This window comes from Diadema setosum, chromosome 8 (genome assembly GCF_964275005.1).
Source record: "Diadema setosum chromosome 8, eeDiaSeto1, whole genome shotgun sequence".
Lineage (NCBI taxonomy): Eukaryota > Metazoa > Echinodermata > Echinoidea > Diadematoida > Diadematidae > Diadema > Diadema setosum.
This window is the reverse complement of record NC_092692.1, coordinates 16,496,512-16,521,914: the sequence shown is the minus strand read 5'-3', so window position 1 is coordinate 16,521,914 and position 25,403 is coordinate 16,496,512. Positions and strand designations below refer to the sequence as shown.

General features: G+C 36.9%; 1 protein-coding gene across 1 annotated transcript; it reads right to left on the bottom strand.

Annotated features, from left to right (window-relative positions):
* Positions 1–2,129: 2,129 nt before the first annotated feature.
* Positions 2,130–8,212, bottom strand: LOC140232096 (uncharacterized). The gene is made up of 3 exons (XM_072312247.1): positions 7,948–8,212; positions 6,135–6,189; positions 2,130–2,412 (listed from the first exon to the last, which is right to left on the bottom strand). The coding sequence occupies exons 1-3, from the start codon at positions 8,210–8,212 to the stop codon at positions 2,130–2,132; spliced, it is 603 nt and encodes a 200-aa protein (XP_072168348.1).
* Positions 8,213–25,403: the final 17,191 nt, after the last annotated feature.

Sequence of the window (25,403 nt, the reverse complement as noted above, 5' to 3'; positions counted from 1 at the left end):
CTCTTTTTTTGTATTCATTCTTTTTAGAGTGAAAATTTTCACTCGTTTTTTTTTTTAGAGAGTACGTTGAATCTTTGTCTGGGCTGAAATACACGTGCTGTCATCCGCATAATTATGCGAGATGTTTAACAGATCGTCACACATTTTGTCAGGTCAATAATATACACTCAGAACAATAATAGAAATGGGCATATCATTTGTATCATGTACAAAGTACATCATGTACAAAGTACATAGGTTACTCTTGCGGGATGCCACACACTACTTGCATATGTGAAGCCACGCCATTAACAGTACAATACTGGAATATACATACATTGTACTTATGTTTTAGTACCTCTGGAACCACATCAGTGCATCATTGTTCGTCAGTAATAAACTCAAATTATTTTTCAGTGACATTTGAATGTAGTGTTTCGTTGGAATGCTTTGGTCGAAAAGCAAATTGATTTTCATCTGTGGTAATGAATTATCACTCAGGTATTGATCCATTATTGTAACACAAGTGTTTCTCAAATTTCGGCAACGATTGGTAATTCCGACATTAAAAAAGCAAACAAACTCGTTAACAGAACAGGGGCCGCGGAAGCGGGGGGGCTGGGGGGGGGGGGGGGGCTGCAGCCCCCCACACTTTTGGGTCTTGAAAAAAAAAATCGTTTAAAAAAAATCGGGAAAAAAAATCGTAAAAAAAAAAAAAAATCACCCATGAATTTCAATTTCCAAAGATTCCGCCCTTAGATTCTTCTAAGGGGATCTATCAGTATTTTTTCAATGATCTCGTGAAAAAAAATGTATATATTTAATTAAGAAACTGCTGAAATGTAAGTGAAAGATCGACTCGTAAGACCCTTGGGAGATCGCTGAAAGGCCACTGAAAGACCATTTTTCTTGAAACACTGCCGAAAACTATTTTTGAAACGTTTCAACCTTTTTCTTTCTTTTTTGTGACTATGGACAAGATGAAATTCATCATTTTAAGATCTCTTAGGGATCAGGAAAAGTTTTTTGGAGATCATAAAATGTTTCCTGAAAGATCACTGAAAGATCTGTCAATTTTTGCGGTATTCCAGCAGCCATTCAGATTGGCAAACGGTGGCAAGTGTCTTTCATGGAATTGAGTTAAGTGTATCTGTTCAGTTGTCCGTGAGGTTCTATCCCTAATGCCGCCCATGCATCTTTCCAAAAATCTCTATTTTCATTCAGTACGTTTATTCCTGTGGTTATTGTGAGCTTCTCTATCGGCATATAGCTCGCATGGAATATATTACGACGAAAAGGCTTTACATACAAAAAAAACAATAACGTTCATTTACACTACAAATAATAGCTATGCAAATGCTGTAGCCAAGACTCCGACAAACATATACTTACTTTTTTGAAAAGAGAACAATATAATATATATATATATATATATATATTATATATATATACATTTTGTATATACAAGTATATCCATTTACTGTACGAAATAAAATGCACATGACAAGTACACCTGCATTATGACATTATGAATATCATAAGGATTCGGAATATTGCCCCCCCCCCCCCCCAACACACACACACACACAAAATGAATGAATAAATGAATAAATAAATGAAACAAATAAATGAAATAAAAAATTTTTAACCCTCAAAAGGGCCCTACATGTTTATGTATTATGTTTCCCATCTTCTTTTCTCTTCTTCCCATTTTCCATGTTCTATTTATTTATTTGACTGATGGACTGGATCCAGATTAAGTCACTTCTTTGGCTGTACAGTCATGATGCACTATAATTATGTAATACATGGCAATGAGTAATTGTAATTATGAACCGATCTGCAAATTTTCATAACATTAAGCTATTGCGTAGATTCTTTCTTTTTTCTTTTCCTTTTTTGGTCATTGTCTGAGAGAGGCGTAAGAGGATTCCTTGCTCCCTGAATTTGCCGTCAAAATGAGCAAAGGAATAAATTAATAAGTAAATAAAATAATGAATAACTAAAAATCTAATCGTTCTGCCCCAACAGCGGTAAGTATAGGCTACATGTACATGTATACACACTGCTAAACTACGATCTCCCGGATTCTTAGAGGTTTCGTGCAAAGATTTTGCAACCTCGTCTACCGGCGTGGACGGCGCCATTGGTCATGGGAGGTACGTCTCCTGGATTTTGATAAGTTCCGCAGCAATCAAAGCCTCTCGAAGCTTGTAACGCTGAAGAGCTGGATCAACTTTCTCCCGCCATTCGAAGAGCATCTTCTTAAAGCCGTCTGATGTTACATAGCCACCTGCGTGGTTCAGTTTCTGGAACTTCGTAAAGTCGGCGTAATTGTACCCTAGCTTGAATGCCAGTTTGTCCTCGTTACAGATCAATTCTCCCGCGATCTCTTGGATAGTCTCGTCGTCAAGTGCACCTTCACAAGTCTGTCTGTGAGAGAGAGAGAGAAAAAAAACAACAAATATATATATATATATATATATATATATATATACAGTGAAACCCCGTTATAACGAAGTCCGTGGCCCGGGACCGGCGATATTACCTCATTATAACCGGTACCTCGTTATAACCGTACGCATCAAAAACAAAGAAAAACATAAGCACGACATCATATACCCATCAATGAAACTTAAGAACATCCTCTGCGTTGTTATTACACTATTATGGATCGTTATTATTGAGAGAATAAAGGGAAATTATTTGTGAATTAGACGAAAAAGTAGGGGTTGAAATGAGTTATTTCTTTATTGTATATTAAATTCTTGTTAAGTTTTTCTATTAGCACCAGCGCAAATAGAGTAACATACAGGCGTTGTTTACCGTAACTTGCGAGGTATTTTTACGCTGTTGGTGCACGGCAGGAATGTGATGATTTCATGAATCATTTCGGCTGTAATCTTGTACAATGTGTGATCGTTGCGCCCGAAGGGATTAAAAATGCGTTCTTTATTTTCTTCCGAAAATCTCTTCGCGTTTTGTACATCCGTTCTTGAAAAATATGCGACAGGATTTAATGTGGAAGGTTGTGATCCTTTTTACGCAAATCCGTACCTGGTAGACCATTCTGAAAGCAAGAAAAATCTTCATTGTGAAATGCAGTGTTAAAATTGTGATAATGAACAAACCTAGATTTATTCAAACTAATAAATGTTTTTGTTTCTTTTTCTGATTTAGGTTAACATGCTTCATTCAACTATTTTTACGCTACATATTTAAATTATCATTTGTTAAATGATAATGAACAAATCCAGATCTATTCAAACTAATAGATACGTTTGTTTCTTTTTCTGAACACCGATTAAGTATAGGTTAACATGCATTATTCAAGTATTTTTACGCTACTGTCAACTGGCGAGATCACGATGATTTCATGAATGATTTTGACTTTAATCACACACACTCATATTTAAATTATCATTTGTTAAATTATAATGAACAAATCCAGATCTACTCAAAGTAATAATTCTTGTTTGTTTCTTTTTCCGAACACCGATTAAGCAGGTTAACATACGTTATTCATCTATTTTTACGCTACTGTCACCCGGCGAGATCGCGATGATTTCATTAATTATTTCGGCTTTAATCATACACACTCATATTTAAATTATCACTTGTTAAATGATAATGAACAAATCCAGATCTATTCACACTAATAGATATGTTTGTTTCTTCTTCTGAACACCGATTAATTACGTTAACATTATGCGTTATTCAACTATTTTTACGCTACTGTCAGCCGGCGGGATCGCGATGATTTCATTAATTATTTCGGCTTTAATCATCCACACTCATATTTGCTCACTAGCAAAAGAATTGGAAGTCGGAACTACAAATGGAAAGGATATAATGATGAGTTGCACACGCATTCCAATTGTCCACTTTTAGCCACAAGTGTCGCTACATGGAAAGTTTTTGAATGCGTTATTTTTTTTTTCTCGTTGCGCTTTGATCTGACCTAAAATCACGCACGCGTATCTCGTGAAAAAGAAAAGCGAATGATTATATTAATAATTTAGTAGGAACATCGTAAGGCATTCCTGTGCCTTATCGCGTGGTTTAGAAGAAAACACGGAAGGAACGGTTCTCTACAAAACGGGAAAAAGACGTGGATTGCGTAAATTCAGTTTTCAATGTTTCGTTTGTCGCGTGTTTGAAAGCGGCAATTTAGTCAAGAAATGGAACCTCGTTATATCCGATCAAATTGCTTATGTTTTTCTTTGTCATGATGCACAGAAATTGTCCTCGTTATAACCGGAATCTCGTTATAACCGAACTCGTTATAACCGATTCGTTCTGCCATAGGTTTACACGCAAAGGAAAACCGGACCGACGCGATCACCTCGTTATAAGCGGTTCCTCGTTATAACCGAACTTGTTATAACGGGGTTTCACTGTATTTATATTTGCCTGAAGATCGTCCAGCGGAAGGATGTGAAACCGTCGGTAGCGGTCTCCGTGCGCCCAAGGTAAATTGCTATATATATTATATGCATATATATAATTGTTAAAAAAAAAAACAAAGACACACACACACACAAAAAAAAAAAACTCTGAAAACTGCTATCCAATAATAGCGATCGAAATGGAGTATAGACAAAGAAAGAGTCCCAGTTGGCCCGAACGTTCGATCCTCTCATAGCAAGATCTCCCTTTCAAAGGCTAAATGACAAACATTCATGACAGTGATTCAGTGATTACATTATGTAATTTTTGCGGTACTGTATACTAACACATTGTGGACAAAGGCCAACAGAGCAGATGTGAATCATTTCTAGGAGGACTTAAATAATGCTCAGGGTTTATAATACTAGCAGGGATAATCCAATTTAGATAAAGACATAACAAATCAAATTATGTAGCAGGTGTTCGAATACCAATTTCTAATTTTTGAACGAAGATACGGCACCTGCCAACACTTCAAATTTGGCAATGACCGACTGCAGGCAACTCAATTATGTACTTTATTAGGACAGGTACAAGATGTTCTGCAGCGCAATTTGATTAAAACAAACTTGGTTGTATCTTTTTAAATCGTGAGTACAGGTATAAAGGAGAAAAAATATATGTGACCGTGCACCCCAAAACGAACATAAAGTCGCACACACTGATTTTGCGTGAGGACTGAAAATAAGTGAAATGGGTCAACCTAGCCGAACTTAACTTTTTCATATTTTCTGAAAGAGCGAGTCTTCTTTTACATTATGCTAAAATTTGGTATCATAAAACGGGCAGGAAAGTGTGTTTTTTTAGCAGTTTATCTCGAACATTTTTGGTAGAATAGTGTGATTAGGTGTGTCTTTAGAATCCCTTTTTCATTTCTAAAAAACCTTGTCCACACTCTTCACTTTCAACTCTAATAACTTTTGAAAGGATAGTGCTACTGCTTTGAAAGTTGGCATTAATTATGGACAGAATGTGTTAATGAGGCATGCTTAATGATAATCCCTTCATTGTTGTTACTCTGGTGGTTTACTTCCTGTTTTTTGTTCCATTCATGGCACAGCCAGCACGGTTTGGTAAAGATTAAGCGCTGGAATAGACACTGTACTTCAGAGCCTCTTTTCTCAGTTCACACTTTTCCTGAGTTTGTGCTTTCTTTCCAATATTTAGATAGGTTAGGAGAGTCCATTTGATTTGAGTTATACATCATTTTAAAGCTTAAAGTCTGCTCTTTCAGAATATGGTCTTAACTAAAAATTCATGTCTGGCGACTTTTTGTTTGTTTTGAGGTGCAGGGTCACATATTATCATGTATTAATTTTAGTTCATCAGATCTGTGACAAAAGTGATATTTCTCCTGATTGTCAGGCTACGTTGTCATCTGAAAACCTGCCTGTTGATAACTGACTTCTCGCAAATTGGCAAATGGAAAAACCTCACGTGTTATAGGCCGCCCTTTGTCTTCCTTTTAGATTAGGCAGTACGTCTCTCATGCGTCTAATCTGAGCCGGAGTCGCGCCGCATTTATTAAATCTGATCATTATACATTTATTGTGGCGGCCTCGAGAAGCAAAATCCTGCAGGGTCATCTATACACTATACGATAATGTAATACATACGGGGGATTGGTGTGATGTGTAATTGTTAAACTATGTCAACCGTTTCTGAACTTGGGTTTGTAAAAAATTGAGCTACACGGCAATACGTACTCCTTGGGAACACCAGCAGTTGGCGGGGCGGCTGCTCCTCCTTCGTTCAGTATACCTTGAGGTAATACCAGTAGAACAAGAATAGATTAATGTCATGACATATTTCTTCTCACTTTAAGGTATGCACGTGTGCGTATTTGTGTATTGGCACCCCAGGTTAGCTAAAAGGGCGTGGCAAGAGATGTTGGAAGGATGCAATAGATTTTATCCTCCAACATCTTTTTCAAACCCTGCCCGATGAGGATGGAGAATATCCCCATTGGGTGAATCCCTATATATATGTAAGTTGCATGCTTACCTCAATCTGTTGATGTTACCAAGGAGGTAGATGTTACACCCTTCGCCTTTTGGCCTATCATTATGGAAGGTATACTGAATGCCCCTTTATGGCAACGTTATTTGATGTCTGTACATTATTTACTTACTCATTTATTTGTTTATTAATATTTTGAAGGGCATTTATATGTATATGGGATATGCCAATTTTCATATTTTATATCGTAAAATGCACAAAGATCGAAATTGATAAACACAACAAACTGTAATCACGGTATCTTACGGTAAATGGTAGAATCCCCATATAAACCGAGCTGCCGTCTGATATAGGTTAACGACATAATGACGAGGATATGATTGAAAACGATTCAAGAAACACATAACAGAAGATAGTGATAATTTTCATAAGATGATGATCGCCGAAAAAAAAAAATGGATAAGTCGTTTTTTGTGCACTATTCATCAACAATTAACTCATGATTCCGAATGAGGAGATTCTTTTAAGTTAAGAGAATGCAGGCCTAATCCTTAACATTACATTGAACGTAATTTAGCTACAGGGTACTTGACCTCACTAGCAGTTCTAATGAACATAATTATCGTAAACATAATAAATAGACCGGCCAGGAATGATCTAGGCTACACTGTACAGTGGCCTGGAGCAGGTGATGTGAAGTTATAGAGAGCGGTGGGATTTTGCTCTTGTTCAGTTCACATGTTAACACAACACAATAATTATATTGACACGGCGAACTTTAATACAAAACTTAACTATTGTTAAAGCAATATGTGGGAACAGAGTAATTATGACTCACTATCCGTGTTCTGAATTTTTGACAGAGAACATTCGGATGTGCAGTGCGGAAGTCACGTAATATTACAATATACCCACGTCGAGCCGTTTCCTATGATGGATTCTGTTGAATCAATTTGGCATAATGGACACTGTGCCAAAGCCAAAAGCACTAGAATGGCTACACATCGTATCTAAACAGGTTAATTCGTGTACGACATTATGAACAATCAGACACCACATGTTGTTATCATGCATGTAAACCCCAAGCAGGCTTGCTTCTTTGTGACATTACTATAACCTGCATAATTTGCGGGGGCTTTCCATCAGACTATTATTTTCATAAGACTCTGATTGAATGCCGCACAAAGGCGGGATAATTCGTCCGTTTCAGGTTATTATGATCGAGGGGTACATCAATATAATAAATATCAGAAAGGCGCAGTTCATGTAAAGAAAATGACCGCTTCTAGTTCATTGATTTGGATGTACATGTATTATATTCATACTGCATGTGTCGAGTCATGCGTGTATATGTAATGGCATTGGTGAACAAAAACGTACGGCATTATTTGTAAGCATGTATTTGCAGGAGAGCCATGACAGGACATAGTAATTTGAGATCGTATTTCAACTGCCAGCAATCTAGTCTTTTCTACCCTGTCCTCCATGGATAAACCATGATAGTGTACTTGCAAAGCGTGTCGTGTGTACGTGCCCAGGCGAGGATAGGACCTCACTCACCAGCATCTACTAATACTCGGTCGGCCAGGCTCCCGTCGCCGCACTGCCGGAGCGCCGCCACTAGCTTCGCCTTAGTGGACCCGTCTCTCTTGTTCCATACTTTCAGCATGTCATGAGTTCCTTTCTTCTTTACCAGGTCCACCTGGTTTTTGGCTTCGAATGCATCCACCTCAGCTTGTTCGAAGTCGAGTTCGAGCCCGAGTTCTGATATGTCCGTGATCTTCTTAGCAATTCGTAATATTTCCTTGTCGTTCAGATGCGCCATGTTTTCGGGCAGTCGTGTGTTTGTTCTTCACACTCAATAGGAGCGACCGTTAGGAATACAAAGTTTCTCTGCTAGCAGTTCTTGCAACCGTGTTTACACAAGCACTGGGAAGCCCCTTCCGCATTGAGAACTGAGGAGAAGGTCGTGAGTTTCACCTCCGTGGGTATGTATCATAGTGGTGCAACATACTATCCGTATCCGGGCAATTACCCCCGGAGGGCAATTACCCCCCGGCCAAATACTGGTTAGTGGTAAGGTAAGAGTAAAGATTAGGATTAGGGTTAGGTTTAGGGTTAGGAGTTTGGGTTAGGGTTAGGGTTAGGTTCAGTAGGATTAGGATTAGGGCCAGGGGAAGGGTGCGGGGTAATTGCCCAGGGGGTAATTGCCCAGGGGGTCCGCTGGGATTGACAGACACCCCTCCCCGATATATAGTAATGTTATGATGATACACGCTCTTGTGACTCTGTAGAAATTAAAGACTTTACGCTCTAACGTTTTACAAAAAGTACACATAGGGCTACCCTCGGAGTATTTAGTACTAACATATCTATAGAGTAACCAAACTCCTCGTATCATGCATATTATGCATTTCTTCATTCATTTATCTATTTTTTTTTTTGTTCATTCATAGATTATTTTGTTTATTCATCTATTTATTCGTCAAAATGAATTAGTGGTGGGTATCTTCAAACGTTACACGGAACAAATCGGACAACATCAGTCTCGTGTCAGGTCCGATGCAAAGTGAATATGGTAAAACGGAGGAGGCTGCCTGAAAGGTTTTGATTATACATTTATCTATTTGTCCGTTTATTCATTCATTTATTTGAATTTATCTGTTTAATTTGTCAATGGATTGGTGATGGTTATATTCATACGTTATGTAAGGACCTCGGACAAGATCAGTCAGTCTGTCTGGTCCGGTGCAAAGTGTCGTGTGTGCAGGGTTAGATTTAAATGTGAATAATATGATTATATGATAATGCAGTTTACAATTTAAAACTCAAATTTACAATTCCTCTGAGGCGTGTCCAGCATCCAAAGGAAGTATAATGTTGCCTAACTGTTGGTTATCAAGCATCTATGGCTTGTCTTTTTTTTTAAAATTCGATTTATTTCTCTTCCTTTCGTACCACAAAATAATTGGGCTTTGGACAGTCCGTTCTCTCATAATTATTCAAGGCCTGGTAGACATGATTCGCTTGAGAAATTCATTTAACAATCAAATAATAACTGTCGGTCACTAAAAATCCGACTTGCCCTTGATTTACACGACGCTGCAGAGTTGTTTGTCCTTCCAATCAGAAAAAGAGAAGAGCGCCAGCTTTTGTCTTCCCACCGCCCATCTCCATGAATTGGACAGATGGCAAGATGCAGGTGTCGCGGGATTGAACACAAAAGACACTCGTCTTCCTTTCAACCAACTCGAACTAGAAATTTAATAAACAACGGCATATGCTTGCGTTTCCAGAGCTGCGTCCCCTAAGACTCTGTTGTAGTTTCGACAAAATGTCTTTGTGTTTTCAACATAATGGCATCCATGCCTTTGGAAGTCGATTGTATAAAGACAATAATATTCAGTTAATCCGCCACCGCGCGAAACAGCATCAGAATCGTAAACCTTGTTGGTGCACCACCAGAGTCCAACAAGCAACCTTCAATACACAAGCAACGGATGGATGCTGAAAAATGGGTGTAGGATAGTGTCAAAAAATGTTTAATGTGCTTACCTTTCCTAACCCCCTGCGTGACACATTAATTAATATTGTTCATAGGTTTGCGTGCAAATTTGCACAGATTTGACTCACTGACAGAAAAAAAGCTCAACAACCACAAACCACCGATTACCTACACATTATCACAATAGCAATTGTTTGAAGGCAACAACATTTTCATAGCAATATACAATGCAACTTGAAATCATATTGTAACAAACTGCGCCAATTAAATACAAGAACATCGAGAAAATGTCTTTGGTTGCAGGGATAGGCGAGATGCGCAACTAGAGGGTATGCTTCATGTTCCGTTTTTCCGTTATAGACTATCTTACATTGTTTTTGACTTGCGACCCTTCTTTAATGGCTACCGGCAAAAGTAATTTTTAAAATTTCTTGGACACTCGGAGGTTCTGCAAAAGATAGAGTCCACTATTGCCTATTCACGCCCTGTTGAAGTCCAGTGTGGACGGAAGATAATGGATCAAAGTTCGTGCTTCTCAGCGGAACCTATATGCCGTAATACTATAAAGAGCAACAACCTGTGAGGAAATAGGCCTACCTATCAGGGATTAATTTCGTACTGTTTTGTTTTGTTTTGTTTTGTTTTGTTTTTTGTTTATGTTTTTTTAGGAGAGAGAGGGAAGGCATATACTAAATCTGAAAATGACAGAGTGACCAAATTTGTATCTGTGACTTTTATTGCCGATCGTAAACCTTTAATTCTATCAATCGTATACGTTAATCACACGTTGCCACACACTCTCCTCAATCAGTCAAGCTGGTCTTACTTCCCATCAATCGAATAATACACACGTGTAGTATGGTTTCGCCTGTTTCGAATAAGGTTTGATTTTTTCGATATTAGAGTTTAAGCATTGAAAGCCTTCTCTGTAGGGACGTCAGTAACCATGACAACGGCACCTGCAGACGTTCGATCGCCACCTCGAGGCATCCATCAGCTGGCTGTCGCGCCTCACCGATCGTACCGTCTGAACCTCTTGTCATGCGCTAGCCCTGAACTGCGGGTCGGTGAAAAACGCGTTCGTTCATAGGTGTGCTGCACCTTGGTGACTCTTGGTTTTGTTTGTTTGTTTGTTGTTATCGCTTTACTTTCATTTACTTCCCAAGTTTTATTTTCATTTTGTCTGTCATAACGTCAGAGCGCTTGACATATTTTTTCTTCTTTCAGAAGGCAGATGGATCAATTTCCCTTTGTCATATTTCTAAGGAATGCGTGCTTCCCAAAAGTACGTAGAATTCTCTTTTTATCAACACCGAAAATACCAAAACGGATTGCTCGAATTTCCTCAAACTTCACAAAAATGTCCTACTACTGATATTATTCCTGAATTTCGGCATATTAATGTGGGCTGATCATTTTTACTCTTTTGCTATCTTAACAGCATTTTGTGACAGTTTCCGAACAGAGAGCATGACAATAATTTATTGTCTTAGTTTGGCTTACATTGCAGGTTGTCATAACTTATAGCACGTTAAAAGTTTTCAAATATTAGCATTGCAATCATTTTAAAATTCATTGAAGCAGAGTCTACACAAACAGTTTCAATGTCTTGTTTGTTTGTTTGTTTGTTTGTTTGTTTGTTTGTTTTTTCATCACGTTGCAAACGTATGGGAATCTCAGCGCCACGAAATATCAATGACAAGTATTACCCGTTTTTAAGGGCAGGTTTGATGCAAGCCTGACAGATGAATTGCACTGTTTATTATGTTCATCTGCAGATACAGGGGATGAATTTCATTATATTTTTGCTTGTCCCTTTTCCAGAAAGAGAGACTATTGTATTTACCAAGTAGCTTGACGACCAGTAGACCAAGTGCATTACATATGGCCAAACTATTCAATTCAGCTAATGCTTGCCATTTGAAAAAAAAAATAGCCAAATTTGTCAGAATGATTATGTTTCAGTTTTTGTCAAAAACCAGAGAAGAAAGACTGTAGTTTTAATTGTAGAAAGTAAAGTAGATGTGAATGTGTGTACACGTAGTGGTAGAGTAGTTAAACGTCCTTTACGCCTTGTTTTGTAAATATGTTCATTTATATCTGTTATTTTCACATGTACATGTACATTATCACTTATATTTTTGTATTCACATATTGTAAATAATTATGTTTGTACTCTCATACCCCGAGAGGGGGTCGATAGAGTCAATAAAACAAACAAACAAGTTAAACAAACACACAACTTTCTCTGTTAGACGGTTAACAGTCGAATCCTCATGACAATGTACAGATTTAATCAATATCTATTATGTCCTGAATTAATGCAGTTTCCGTACTGTTCATATAGACAATGGACTATTCGTCACTCATACATTGTAGGCCTATATCACTGATACAATCCGGAGGTGTAAGCACTATAAGTATCAAGGGTGTATCACTCATTGTACATTGTACATTGTACATTGTACCCCGAGACCTCGATCCATGTCAAACTGCTGCTTATGATCGCGGTCTCCTGCTTTTCTGTTATCATAATGTCTGAAAATGCTCAATTCTAAAATCAATTCATTTAAATCTCCCTCTTTTATTTCTTTTTTCCCTGAAATTCGTTTATTGTCACGTCATGACATATTCTGAGCGAATAATCAATCATTATTTACATAATTTGCCACGATTTCCTTCTGAACATTTTTTTGTGAGTGATATCATGTTATATACGTCTCATACATCGAATACTGTCATGTTTATATATATATATATGTATGTACTTCGAATTGATTTGTAAGACAGTATGCTAGCTTGTGCGTCGTGTAATCTTAATTTCTAAATATATGTATTCTTTTATTATGTGTGATTTGGAAAAAGGCAGAAATAAAAACCAAACCAAAACAAACACTGACTGAGCATCTGTATAGGAAAGAACCATACATGCATGTAGCTGCGTCATTTCCGATTCCGATCCTGCCAGGGAATAATCTCCAGAAGAGATGCCAGAAACAAGGGTATAATGTTGAGGGGATAATGGTAGGTACACCAACAAAAGGATAAGACAGCATTATCGGAATACAGCAGAAATGGCAGGCAAGAACGGTGAAAGCTGACTCGCTAGGCATATTTTCTTTGTTCATGTTGTTAATGTCTTTGAAAGACAAAAAATCTAATCCTATCTGTTGTTCTCCCGCCCCCTTGGTTTTTCTTCCTCTCCAAAGTGGCACTGACTTCCATTAGCCGCAGCTAGCTGTCTTTATTTAGGATCGAATGTCGCCCTTCTTCAGCAGACGTTTCCAGCGTATCGGAGCGTTTATGATGGCACGGGCCATACGTCTGTGACGTCAGCGCTCATGCGAATCGAATCGTAATCCTTCTCTGACGTCACAAAGTATTTACTGAACAGTTCGATTAGCCCTCCTCTGCACATCGCGATGGAAGATTTCATCGTTTGTGCCCCCCCCCCCCCCGCACATCCCCCTCAAACACTCGCATGTTCTATCTTGCATTGATTTTATCTTGCAAGTTTATTCACCGTTGTCCCTGTATAGCATTACTGTCAGTACGAAGTGTGTTCATAATGGAAAAGTTGTCGATAGGGCACATGTACCAGCGATGTATGTCTATGCCCGATCTTCTTGCATTATCCGCAATCGCCCCTTTGGTTTTAAAAGGTGAAATGATCCCTGATACAGATCTTACAATACGTTCTCATCCCTGTGTTTCTTTCGTTCTATCTCTGTTTGTCTCCATACACGGGTCATGCCACTCATATTGTTCATATCAGTCATCTAGACATTTATTATTGCATACAACGCTGTGCTGTTTTGACTTCCTTAGTTTGTGTTGAAAATTCATTTGTTTCAGCTACATAAAGATGGGTTCTCTTACATTTACATATGTATATAGCTCAGTGAGTAAAATAGAGAGCGTGGGTTTCATCAAAGGTGAAATGATATCATTGACAATACACAGACAAGATTGCAATCTACAATGAAGGTGTTATTCCTCAGGAATAGTATACACTTTTGTTGATCTGCATGGAAAGAAATATCACAAATATTGTATCAAAATTGAATGAATACATTGACCTTGTATTTTATAGCCATGTTAAATGTGCACATAGGCCTACGTAATAGTAAATTTATCGATTAAACAACTTCTAATGAATCAAATCAAATGTTGAAATCCAAACAGCGTTTCATAGATTATATTCAAATTTATACGTTGTTACCTCACGCTTTTTTTTCTTCCTTACAGAAAGCAATTTCTCTATAGGAATGATTCTCATCAGTTCGAACCCATCATTTTGCTAGATGTTCCTATAGTGTACCCTGTCTTTAATGATAAAAGCAAGGACGATACTGCTCTTTTTCTGAAATTCCCAAGCGCTTTCCATAAGTCTTAAATACGTCACTAAGCGTCAAATGACGTCAAAGGCATCAAATCTTGGTTTGCTTGCTCTTAACCGCTCCCTCTTAAATCCTTGCCATGCCCAGATTAGAGAAGCAATTTTATTTGACTTTCTGTCATTTTATCATTCACTTATCCATTTCCATTAATTCAACCCATTCAGTCATTCATTCATCCTTATCTTATTCAAACATTCAGTATCAATGATGTTCATTGAGCCATTCATTCATTCATTCATTCATTCATTTATTCATGTAGATCTGGGAAGACCTGCTTCAGGATGAATGAATGAATGAATGAATGAATGAATGAATGAATGAATGAATGAATGAATGAATGAATGAATGAATGAATGAGTGAATGAATGAATGAATAAACTGAGTCATCACGCAAGGCAATGGCGTTAAAACAGTGTGTACGATCATTGACGGTCTCTTCAAGTTAGTGTTAGTGCAATAGAATTCCATTTCCAATGAACGTCTGATCTTATTGGCAGTATCGTGGTTACCTTGCATCAAGATAAGGCGATATAATCAAATAGGCCTACTTCGTTCTACCATTCATTCGCATTTTGACGTGTATCATTACTATTAACATAGAACATGCTCAAGGTTAGCACAATCTCTGATGGATATCGATTCTGTTTTCTTACTTGATTTATGAGTTTTTCTATTTCTGAGTAATGATTTTTGTTTTGAAATCATTTCCTTTCCGAGATTTTTTCTTACTGCATTCTACTGTCTGACTGTTTTTGTAAAGAGTGTTGTGTATATAATGTATTTTTTCTCTCCTCTTTTTGTTTCGTTATACCGATTATTGTCTATGTATTATCCTACACGTTGATTGTAACACATTTTGTTTTTTGTACAGTGTATTTCATACGGACCTGCTGAAAAACAGCCTAACGGCTGATTGCAAGTATTTTTACCTGTGTTTGAATAAAACAAACAAAGAAACAAACAAACAATTACTAGTATTATCACCTCCATTATCATTGTTATTACTATAGTATATGATAGTGGTGACTATAAGTACCTTACAATCACTGGAGTAGTGATCACCATAAACTATTTTCTACATTTGTTGCAGGTGGTTGGAAACGTCGTGTGTGCTTATTGCGTAGCTTGAAGCAATAAAACTCACGCAGTGAAGTGAATACTTAGGTGGTTAAAACGAAATACTGAATACATTATTAGACTCTTATAGCGTTATAGCGATATACTCCTCCCTGTGCGTATTGCGAAAACCCTAGCCTTTCCAAGATAGATACAAAGGGAGATTACATAATTACTGTTATTTTTGCAAGTAATTGAATTTACTACAAGTGAGTCTGATACCTCGCTTTGTTTATTTTTTTTTCTTTCCTGCTAACGGTGTGGAACATCTTGATGGACATCGGTGTAGCTCGCAAGAGGAGGGCTTTCTATATATTTTAAGACGTCAATGAAATGGAAATAGAATCACTCAATTTCTTTTGAGATCACGCGCATATTGGCTTCTCTGTAATTTATGTTCAATGAGATTGATGCACTTTTCGTCATATTTCAGGGGGGTTGTTTGTTTGTTTGTTTGTTTGTTTTTTATACTGCATATTCCCAAATTGATTGCGGAGATGAGTTTTCTAGGAATTTTAAAGTGCATCCAGCAGATGAGACCTCTTCGATGACAGTCACGTATGGATTGTGGGCGGCCTTGTATTTTGAATTGGATCCCCTGCCTACAGAAGTGTATACAGCTAATCGTGGCTCGTACATCCTGCATTTTTTAGACATTCTCTCTCAGCAAATTGTATTATTTTTTTGACTGTAGTCTAAGTAAATGTATTTTGATAATAACATTCAACTCTCAGCTAACACAAAATACGTAATGATAACCAGGTGGTATAGCCTTATACATTAATTATATATAAGAGGAGCTTATCAAACTTGATTAAAACATAAGAAATAGACATGAAAATGTATGATGAGATGGTAATCATAGGGACTGTATAATGCTCAGACAATATTGTTTATAGATACCGAGGAGGGAAAATGAATGGTTTGATAAGATTATTGATTAACAGGTGGATGAAAAGAAAGATCGATACAGACACGCAGAAAAAAAGGGGTAAACTAACGCGGAAAGATGAGACAGGAAGAGAAAAACACATAGAGGAAAGCAGAGAAAAACAATTATTTTAGTATAAATAAATGAAGAGTTTGTTTGCAAAAACCGATAAGTCCATATTTGCCAAATGGAGATATTTGCGATTAAAGTTCAAGAAAAATAAAGAGAATAATAAGAAAATTTTTGCTTCTTTTGACCATAACTTCAAAAGTGTACCTTTATATGTAGTGGCCAATATATCATTTAAAAGGTATTATTTTGCACTTTATGACAGAGACCGTACTTCAAAATCTTCAAAAATGGACTTATCGGTTTTTGCAAACAAACTCTTCAAATTATATTGATCTGAATATTTACTGTCAAATGTAGTTCCACACCATTTCCTACCTGTCTTTAACTAATAGAAAAAAAAATAGCAAGCAGAATTGCAGACGCTTTTTGGAAGGAAAAAAAAAACGACTTCAAAATGGAAGAAGGTATATAGCGGTATCAATTAATATTAACAAAATCTATTGGTGGCATGGGGCGAAAGCACAGATGCAAAATTGATTAGCTTAAGGTGATATTTTCCAACTCAATTCCGCAATTGAATCTCTAGGTATTTTGTTTTGTTTTATTTTGTTTTTTCGTTTTACCAGCTGAGGACACGTTGTGCCATTCTGGTTTGTTTCACGTTTGAACCTAGTGTTGTCATTGTTCTTTAATTTTCTGTGATTCCCCTGTAAGGAATTGACAATGGCGCCCTCTAGCGCTAAGCTCTTTAAATTTGACTCACTGCCTCGTGCTCATGGCGTGATGTTTCACGTGGATGTGACGAAGAAGAATACCTGTTTAAGGATAACATTACCAGATGATGATAAAAAGGATTAATGATATATTTAGCTTGTCTCGCATTTCTCAGCATAGTTCGCCTTGCTTCACTGCAGTCTACAATTCCCATTTACGTCAACAATAGTCATGTTCAAGGCATGAAAATTGGTGTTCGTATTCGTAATGCAACAGGCTTCGAGTATACCATATTTTTATTCTGTAGCCGAATAACCATCTGTTTCGTTACCAAAATGAGACCGAAAAGCCGTATGTAGCCGTCATTCTTATTCTTTTTTTTTTAACAAGGTTTCCGTCTTTTCGTGATTATGGTAGATAATTTACATAGGACTGTAATATTGTATGGTTTACTTAAGTACTTTGGATAAGTATGGTGTATTAAAGGACAACCCCCCCCCTCCATTTCTACGTGAATTTAGTGAATGCAGAAATTAAGAAGAACACATGCATGTATAGGTAGAAGGAAATCGGACAATCCATTCAATGCTAATGGATTTGAATATGAGTTTGAAATATTAGTATGCAACCTGAAGATTTCAATGTTGATAAATAAAACTTAATATAACATGACTTAGTGACATTGTCCCTGATCATGATCAAGTGATGCAGGGTATTTCTTTATCACTGATATTTCCTGCAAACTTGATTCAAAGAGGAACCGATCTGTCAATAAAGCGGTCTTGAAATGACACGTTTATACGCACATAATCAGCCAGTATACTTCGTAACTGTTGCCTCTTATTTCATTATTTTGCTTTTTCCTCGCAAATTCCCATAAATGTAGAAAACACTATCACAGTCTGTCTGCGTCTGTGTGTGTTAATTGGTGTGGGTGTGCGTTGTTGTTGTCGTCGTTGGTAGTGGTGGTGGTGATGGTGGCGGTAATAGAGGCACAAGGACTGTCTCGAAATCAGTTATGATTCATTGATTTGTGAAAGTAACATAATTGCTTTGGGAATCAACAGAGAGGAGTTTCTGATGTATATAGTGCAAGTCGTTTTCATACTTTTGTCCATGCTTGTTGGGCATTTTGCAGTTTCAAAAAACAACTTTCTCGTGGCAATTACTCCCCTTGGCTGTTGCCTTCGGAAGAGAATGACATGTTCAAGTAGACCGATGTCACGAGTTCAAACCAAGTTTCGGAGAATGCAGGAATTATCGAATTTTTGGCATTCTATCAGAAAAGCTCATTATACCACGGTCACAGTCAAAGGCTTTGTTTCCGAGAACTCCCTGTTCACGTTCAAGCTCTTCATCCGGTTTTCCGGGAAGGCGCTGCTTTCACCCCACCGTACAGGACCCTTGTTATTCAATCCGACCACTGCACCATTTCGAAGAAGCCACGGCCCATTTCCAACGACAATTATGATATGCCGCTCCAGGTGGGACAATAATTCATATCGACGTCTCAAATCATATCATAATAAGTCTTGTTTCGCTTGTCTACCAAGGCTGTTGGGTTTGGCTTGGTTTTGTTTTGTTTTGTTTTGTGTTTGTCTCGTTTTTGGATGTTGATGTTGTTTCGTTATTGCTGTTTTGATACGTTTTTCCCTTTCATTTCTTACATTCTATGAGTTTTAAATCAAATGAATATGACGCATAACTAGGATGGTATATGGGAAAAATCACGTGTAATTACGCAGTGTTAATTGCTGCATGACTGAAACGTTTATAATTCATTGTCATGAAATGGTGCCAAAATATACAGCATTGGAGAGGGATAGTTTGTGTACTTTAAAATGATTGAAAATGGAAAACAAACTGACGCAAATGGCGAAAGCTCACCATACCAACTCTGATTACATTAATCTGTTAACTGACGTCAGACAGGCATGTGGTAGAGATAAAACACGGCGGCCCTGTGTGGTGTGGGTACGTACTAAAAAAGAGAAATACAGATCCGAGTATGATTGTCGCACCTGAAGTCTGAATCCGTTCATTCTGTGCCATATAAAACTGTCTCCAAAGTACAGCTAGTTAAAAATCTGACTCAGTATCACAGAGGACCAGACAAACCATCCAAACCAACCCCTTTCTTCAACTTTCTCTCTCTTTTTTTTTAATTAAACATTACATTAACCGTATCTTCTCATGGCAATTAGATACAAGAATAATTTTAAGCGCATATTATGAAAATATTGTTGGTTGTTTGCGTTGTTGATGTTAGTTTCATGTCTCAAGGGTACTCTAAGGAAGCTTTCTCTAAAAGAGTGGATTGACAAACAGATTGACGAATGGACCAATGGAGAAGGAAGAGTAACATCTACGCAGCCAACGTTCTCCGAATTATAGAGACATGCATGCCCGCGCAATGAGTTTATGTTTAGTTATCATTCATTTATTTTCATTCTTTTTTTTTTCCAGCAAAACATAACACATGATAAATCAGTTTACCTCTACCAGGTTTTGTTTTTGCCGGGGTCTGTTTGTTTATTAAAATTTTGTTTGTTTGTTTGATTGATTGATTGATTGATTGATTGATTGATTGATTGATTGATTGATTGATTGATTGATTGTGTGATTATCACCAGTAAGGTGAATAATGTCATTCGACAAGTCTGTTGTTGTTGTTGTTGTTGTTGCTGCTGCTGCTGCTGCTGCTGTTGTTGTTGTTGTTGTTGTTGTTGTTATTATTATTTCCTCCATTCCAGTCCGTTGCCCCGGATGATATAAGTGCCTTGGCGGTGATCCAGAACAATATGAGCCGGATCCTCTAATTCATTCATTTATGTATTCATTTTGATTTTTTTTTTTTTTTTTTTAAGGAAACGTAGACTCTAAACAGTTCTATGGTATTCGTAACCGTAACAGGAATTGGTGGAGGTCCGTGCTATCATTCATGGTTGTTATCTATTTTGTTTGTTTGTTTGTTCGTTCGTTGTTTTGCTTGCGTTGCTACTGTTCACTGTCATATCTCAGGTAGACAGTAGGATGTACAGGGTACATGTATATCTGGTGCGCAAGTTTGGCGCAAATCTCTCAGTCTAGGCACTCCCTCATATGGAGATGCAAACGGGTCTTCCAAAGGGATTTTAGGTTAAAAAAAAAAAGCGAGGAGAAAACAAAAGTGCAGAATGTATCAGACACCTGCACGTCTGCAACATTGTCGCTTAGTTGTTCTTTTATGTCAGGCAAACGTTTAACTCACAAGAGGGAACACAATCACAATGATTATTATTATTATTGCCAGTTTTTCATGATTGTGAACGAAATGATAAAAATAATGATAGTGATAATTAACTCGGCAGTCATGATTAACCGCTTTCCCTCCGAGTAGGCCAAATTCAAACATTTTATTTTTATATTAGAAGAGTGTTACTGCAAAATGGGCTAAGTGCTATTTTTAAACATAATTTTATGTGTATGTCCAATGTCAGATAGAGGAATGTAACCCCTTTGAGGTGATATCTCATTTGTAAAATAACAAGGAATATTATAGAAGTAATGATTAAAATATCCCATATTTTCTTATGATTTTCTTTTTTAAGCAAAAAAAAAATCTCAACTTAGCAAAGGTGGAGTTAGCTCGTTTTGCGATAAAACTCCTCATTTATTTTTCTTTATCTTATTATTATTATTTTTTGTTGTTGTTGCTGCTGTCAAGGCAGATGACGGAACTGTAAGAATTCACTGAGGGAGTGACATGTAATTGTACATCCGTAGAAAGGTTTTCCCCTCCGCAAGCCTCCTTCGAAATGTCAAATGTGTTCCGCGGTCTTGAAGAGCAAATAACAATGCCGACGCTTTGCTGCAACCCGACAATATATGACGATCCAAATTGCCCGCCTCCGAGAAAAAAACAAGCGGCGTTAAGAACCTTAATTGAAGGTTTCGATGCTTCAGATCACACCGTAATGGCAGTCCTTGGGCCGCTTTACTTTGGCGAGGAGTTTAAGTGCTTCTTCTCGGCTCGCCTAAGTTTGCTGTAGGGCTGAACCAGTTAATCGTACTTCGCTAAATCTTCTACGTAAGGAAAAACGGCGACATCTTCGTCAACAAAGGCCTTTGCTAGATTTGAACAAAACGTCTTTTGTGTTCGCAGAGCTCGAGCGAGGGAATGACGTTTTCCAGGGATGGCTGTGTGCACGGCTCGGTCACCTTTTTGTTCCGTTTCCGCGAATGTCAAACTGCAAGGAGTAGACAAACTCTTCTACGAAATGTCCGTACTTCCATCTGTTGAAGCTATATCACAAATCTTAATGCTTGCAGGGCTAGCTAATTGATGCATAAGGTTCCATGGACTTCGTGACTTTAAATGTGCGGCCAGCCTTTTGAAAGTGTAATAAATGTATCAAAAGAATCTATAGATTGTCATTTCGTCATAATTTATTTTCACTCAGATCTGCGAAGCGTGCTGCTGTAAGAAAGGTGTGAGAGCTGTAACACGTGTCAAATGCAGGCTCACAGTATTAGCTGCTTAACAGTTCAGATTTTGTTTTGCTGTTTTTTCCCGGCATTGTATAGCTGGCATATGAGATATTGGTGAGCCTGTGTATGTATTGGTGAGAAACTCAGATATTTCACGGCGAGACTGCCACATGCAGCCTGTATTAAAGAAGCAAACACCATAATGAAGATATTAGAGAATGTATAAATTAAGGTTTGACTTTGACTGGATAAGATCGGAGAATAGACATACTGTTTTGGAACCCCACTGTGGCTCAGAAGCCCAGGCAGTGAAAGGCAGAGACCCCTTCCTATCTAAGTCTGATTTTTAATGAAAATGAAACTCCATGCCATAAAGTCGAATTAAAACATGGCGTGCTTATATTGACTTTGATACACATGAAATATGCTATGAATATAATTTTTTCGATCTTGAATTTTGTCACATGATAACTGAACTCCAATTTGCAGTTACCAGGTAATTAATTGCTTTTAATAGTTTCAACATGAAAACGAATGATTCATGTAATCCTTTTCATATTTGATAAGAATTAGTAAAAGAGATACCAAGGAATAAGATTTCCTTGGTGCTGCATTCAATTAAGCAAAATTTATTCTAGATGACATGTTCGGTATTTCAATTTTATGATCTCTTCATTCAAATTCATTTTGGAGCATTCAAGTTATCTTTAATAACCTCATTCTAATTAACATTTTTTCGACTGAAAGTCATAAGATAAGTAACATTTCACTATTCGTTCATTCAATTTAGAATGATATAGTCACGTGATCACGTATATGCTGCGCTCGTTCATTCAAATTCATTTGGGGGAATCCAATGTAACGAATTCTGCAGTCAATTTAGCAGACATGTCTTTGCTTTGGTTCTTTCTTTCTTTTTTCATCATAGTTATTGTTTTGTAAGCATCATAAGATTTCATAGTTTTGTATTCATTTTAGAGATTTTGGCAACATTTTTTTTTTTTCAATGTGCTTATTGAGTCTCCCAGTCCGAAGATAGTGTATGTGGCCAAAACTTATCTGGCGCTTTTTTTCCGAGTGTGTCGGCCAGGTCTAGGAAGTCGAGGTTATGATCCTCAAATGTCTCTATAATTCTTTCTCTGTCTTCTTGAGAGATTCGTCTGTATGTAAATTGTGTTGTCACGACTGTAAGAAGATGCAGTTCATCTGTAGTCCTGGTACATGTTGCCCAATAATGACATATGAAAGAAAGGGCCGTTACAATAACAACCAACTTGAGTTATATAGGGTCAAAACTATGATACATTTAATTCTTAACAGTATATGTGCATGAAACGAAAAGTCGCATAGAAATATACGTTTAGATGTTTTCACCTTTTCAAAAAAGAAATAATATGGCGTAAATATGAATGAATATGTTTGGAATTTGACTGCCCATTCGCGAAATTGAAAGACTCAAATACCCTTTTCGGCGAGTTATGGCGAATTTGAATGAACGTAGAGAAACAGCCAATTTGAATACCCTTTTACGAATTCGAAAGCCACATGCGCAAATTCCATTGATCGAAATGCTGAATTGAACGGACATGTTGCAATTATGAACGACAGACTGTGCGATAACGAGGGTTTTTGCTAAATTGAATGAACCTTCTCTCAAATGGACTGACAAATGTGCGAAACTGGCCGGGAAAACCTATAATAATAGTAGTGGTTATATGTATTGCCACAGGTCCACCTTTCGCTTCAAACAAACAACAAATAATGAATAAAAGATTAAAAAATACATGTGTACAGCATGTCAACAGGGAAGAATAACAAACAACAAGCAAACACATACTAGATAAAGAACACAATTTTTCTGAACATTATGGATTATATAATCCTCAGTGTGAAAGGAACAGATACGTTTTAAGTTTGGATATGAATGTTTCTTTAGTAGATAACAGTAATTGAATAGGCAATTGATTTCACAGTTTTGGTCCCATAACGGAAAAACGGAAAAATGCTAAAAGGGGCCTAATAATAATAGTAGTAATGGTCAAAAGTAATAATAACAATAATGATAATACTATATGAACATACTCTCAACAGCATCGGGTTGAAAATTTATTTACCCTAAGGGTTTAGACCCAGTTATTATGAGTACACCTAGAAAACTGGAAATCACATCTAAATGTTACAGGATCTTTCATGTCGACTCGTATATGCATACAATGTGTTCATATTGATCGTTCGGAGACATGTCCGCTCCATCAAAACACACTACCAAACCAACGATTCCAGAGATGAGTCCTCTAGGTTATGAAGGAAAGTGAATTAACGGAATACACATTTTTTTTTTCTTTTTTTTTATTGACGTCAGAATAATATGATGCACATTATTTGCAGAATGTAAAACAAACAAACAAAATAACATTCCTGAATAACTTGGAGCATACTAACAATGTTTTACTTTGGTGCAAAACTATCGCTTTAGTGAGGATAATCATTGCAAATATATCATAATCCCACAGTTTTGATGTACAACCCATGCAAACATACCCAACGTCTTATGCACAGATTGATTATGCATATACACTGTACGTCTCATACCATTATGCTGGTACATTTGTATGTGTGTATATATATCTGTGTTGCAATAGCATGCGAATAACTGAATCTTATGCACTTTGGTGCGTCATTGTGTGTAAAAGCCAGAGCTTTCTCTCCAGAAGCATGTCATCCAGGTCTTAAATATCTATTCCTAGAAAAATCGCGTGGGCTTCATACATGACTCACAGGCAGAATGGAGAGACACGAACGCATGCCGAACGTGTAGGTCAATTCATTGAATTACCTTGATTAACAAACGCTGCTCGGAGATTTCCAAGAATTTAGCAGTAATGATTTTCGTGCATGATGTACCTATATATTTAGGAGGAAAAGATAACAAATCTCCACATATGCTTTTAAGGGAAATTCAACATAAATCATTGGTTCAGGGGTTTCTTTTCTAATAGACAACAGTATCAGGTATGTATATTTTGATAATCATAAATCTGATCTGCAGAATATTATTAATGGAATTCCCATGAGAAGTCTCAGTCTTATGCCCACTTGTAGTTTGTACATCTCATACATCTATGTTTATATATGTTATCCGATGTCTTATCCTTAACTCTCTTTGCTCATACATAAGGGTATTTTTTCACATTTTGACCTTTAAACAATAAACACCAAATTGATGAAAGTGCCCCAGTGAGTAAGAGAAAATAAACTGTCAGAATCTTAATAAGACCAAATGTGTGTTATCTACTTTTATAGTGATTATTACCTAATGATATCATACTTGATGAGAGTTTTTAAAAGTTGTAATAAATGATAACATTGCGTTCATTAATTGGTGTATATAGTTAATGAATTGTCCTTGAAACTTCATGTAATTATAGATAACATTATGCAAAAAAAAAAAAGTTGTACTAATATTGGTCTAATTAAGACATTTATTTTTTGTGGTACCCATTATGTTACATGAATCATCCTCTGTTCCTTGTAAATACATGTATTACCACATTCACATTACGACTTTTTAGTATGTGGAAACAGTAATCAAACTAAATTAGATATGACATTGTTACTTCAAATGAAAACACTTCGATTATACCTTATTCCAGTTCACATAGACCATTTACAATATTTTGAAGATAATGCGTTTAGAATAATGGATTTATATTCATATGACCTGAGCAAGTTCATTATGTAAATATCGTTGTAATCAATTGCGGGAAATTGTTAATCTTAAGTTTGTTAAAAATGCATTTAGTATATT